This window comes from Branchiostoma floridae, unplaced genomic scaffold (assembly GCF_000003815.2).
Source record: "Branchiostoma floridae strain S238N-H82 unplaced genomic scaffold, Bfl_VNyyK Sc7u5tJ_873, whole genome shotgun sequence".
Lineage (NCBI taxonomy): Eukaryota > Metazoa > Chordata > Leptocardii > Amphioxiformes > Branchiostomatidae > Branchiostoma > Branchiostoma floridae.
In genome coordinates, this window is record NW_023365955.1 from 103,883 (window position 1) to 105,634 (window position 1,752).

General features: G+C 51.7%; 1 protein-coding gene across 1 annotated transcript in view; it reads right to left on the minus strand.

Moving 5' to 3' along the window:
• The window catches only part of LOC118409043, a 3,122-nt gene that overhangs the window by 664 nt on the left and 706 nt on the right, over positions 1 to 1,752 (minus strand). Inside the window, exon 2 of the mRNA XM_035809912.1 lies at positions 6 to 1,385. Within this exon, the coding sequence (XP_035665805.1) occupies positions 6 to 1,341 (1,336 nt within the window). The 5' untranslated portion in view covers positions 1,342 to 1,385. The remainder of the gene's footprint in view (positions 1 to 5; positions 1,386 to 1,752) is intronic.

Below are 1,752 nucleotides of genomic sequence, written 5' to 3' on the forward strand. Positions count from 1 at the left end.
TTGACATGCCCTGTTCACAGCGCCTCCTACCGATTCTGTTGCACTGACCATCATCATCCGGGCGGATCCCACCATGGACACCATGGAATCCTTGAACATCATGACGTACGGGACGAGGGGCTGCAGCAGCTGTTTGATTTTATTGGCCACGAGCTGAAACTTGTCAGAGTGGCTCTGGAGGAGTGCCAGTGCCCTGTTCATAGCGCCTCCTACTGACTCAGCCACCCTGGTCATCCACATCCAGGTGCACCCGGAGACTGAGATGATGAAATCCTTGACAATGAACGGGATGAAGGGCAGAATCAGATGCTTGATCTTATCGTAGTAGATCCGGATAACTGCGAACACGCTCGTCATAGCGTCTACAATCTTCTCTGCCCCGCTGGACATCAGGATCTGGAAGGAGACGAGGTACTGCATCATGACGAACATGATGAGGGCCATCAGCAGCTGATGGGGCCGCTCCAACTCCTGGACAGGACCGAACTGTTGTCCATTGACTGCGGACAGAGGAACAAGTTGTACCGGCACGTCCAGCGCGTCAAAGAACGGCTCTTCATCTCCCGTGTCTTCAGCTAGCCACGCAGGCGGGTTGGTGTCAAAGAACGGTTCTTCATGTTCTGCGTCTTCAGCTAGCCACGCAGGCGGGTTGGGGTTGTAGAATTCGTCGTAGTCCACCCTCCACAGAGGCAACCAGGGACCGTTGACGTATACTGATCCCTTCTCAGAATGGACAAGTTGCATCGGCACGTCCAGTGCGTCAAAGAACGGGTCTCCATCTTCAACGTTTTCAGCTAACCACGCAGGCGGGTTGGGGTTGTAGAACTCGTTGTATTCCACCCTCCACAGAGGCAACCAGGGACCGTTGACGTATACGTATATTGATCCCTCCTCAGAGTGGCGTGAGTCGGCGCGAATTTTATCTTCAGCACGCTTGATGAGAAACTTGCCCTGAAACCCTGGAGAATCCCAGTATACTTCATCTGTCTCCTCGGAATTGAGTGAGTTGGCGCCATCTTCCTGGACCTTAACAGCGCGCTTCAGAATCTCGTCTTCGTTCTCCTTGGAATGGCGTGAGATGTTGTCTACTTCAACTTTGATTTTCGCAGCGCGCACAAGGCGCAGAAACTCTGCCGACTCTCCGCGGTGCACGATGGCAGCGGCTGCAGGTTTCTCTCTATTGAAGTCACCCATACCCCGGATGGCGGAGAAGAGGCCACCATCCCCGAAGATCGAGCAGGTGCTACGGGTGGTGCTAGGGCCGAACTTGCCGGGAGGACGGCGGTCAGGCTTGCGGGAGCGGGGCTGTGGGGCCGCGGGACGGTAGGACTGGGCTACCATGGGCCAGCTGTGGCTTTCCGTCGGAAAGGGACGACGGGAGTAGGCTGAAACACATCAGTTTAGCTTGGTCAGACTTTGTGCAGAATACTTTCTTTAACGTTACAGGTTGGGCATTCTTAGGCAAAACATTGGCAATGAGGGAAAAAGGAAAGCTAATTTCGAACGACTAATAAAGTAACCTAACTTTCAGAAAACGCCAAGAGTTACGTCGCGGTGTAACGTTTCAAAATGTGGCCAGCAAGATTTCTGTTTGTTTATTATTTTTGTAATCATCATTAAAGCAACGTGCATAATCATAGATAGGTGATTTTCTTTCTTTCATTGTTCTAGAACGCACAACTTTTCAAGAAAAGGCACGGATTGCAAACCACGTACAGTTTATACACATGTATAACATTACCAAGTCTAGAG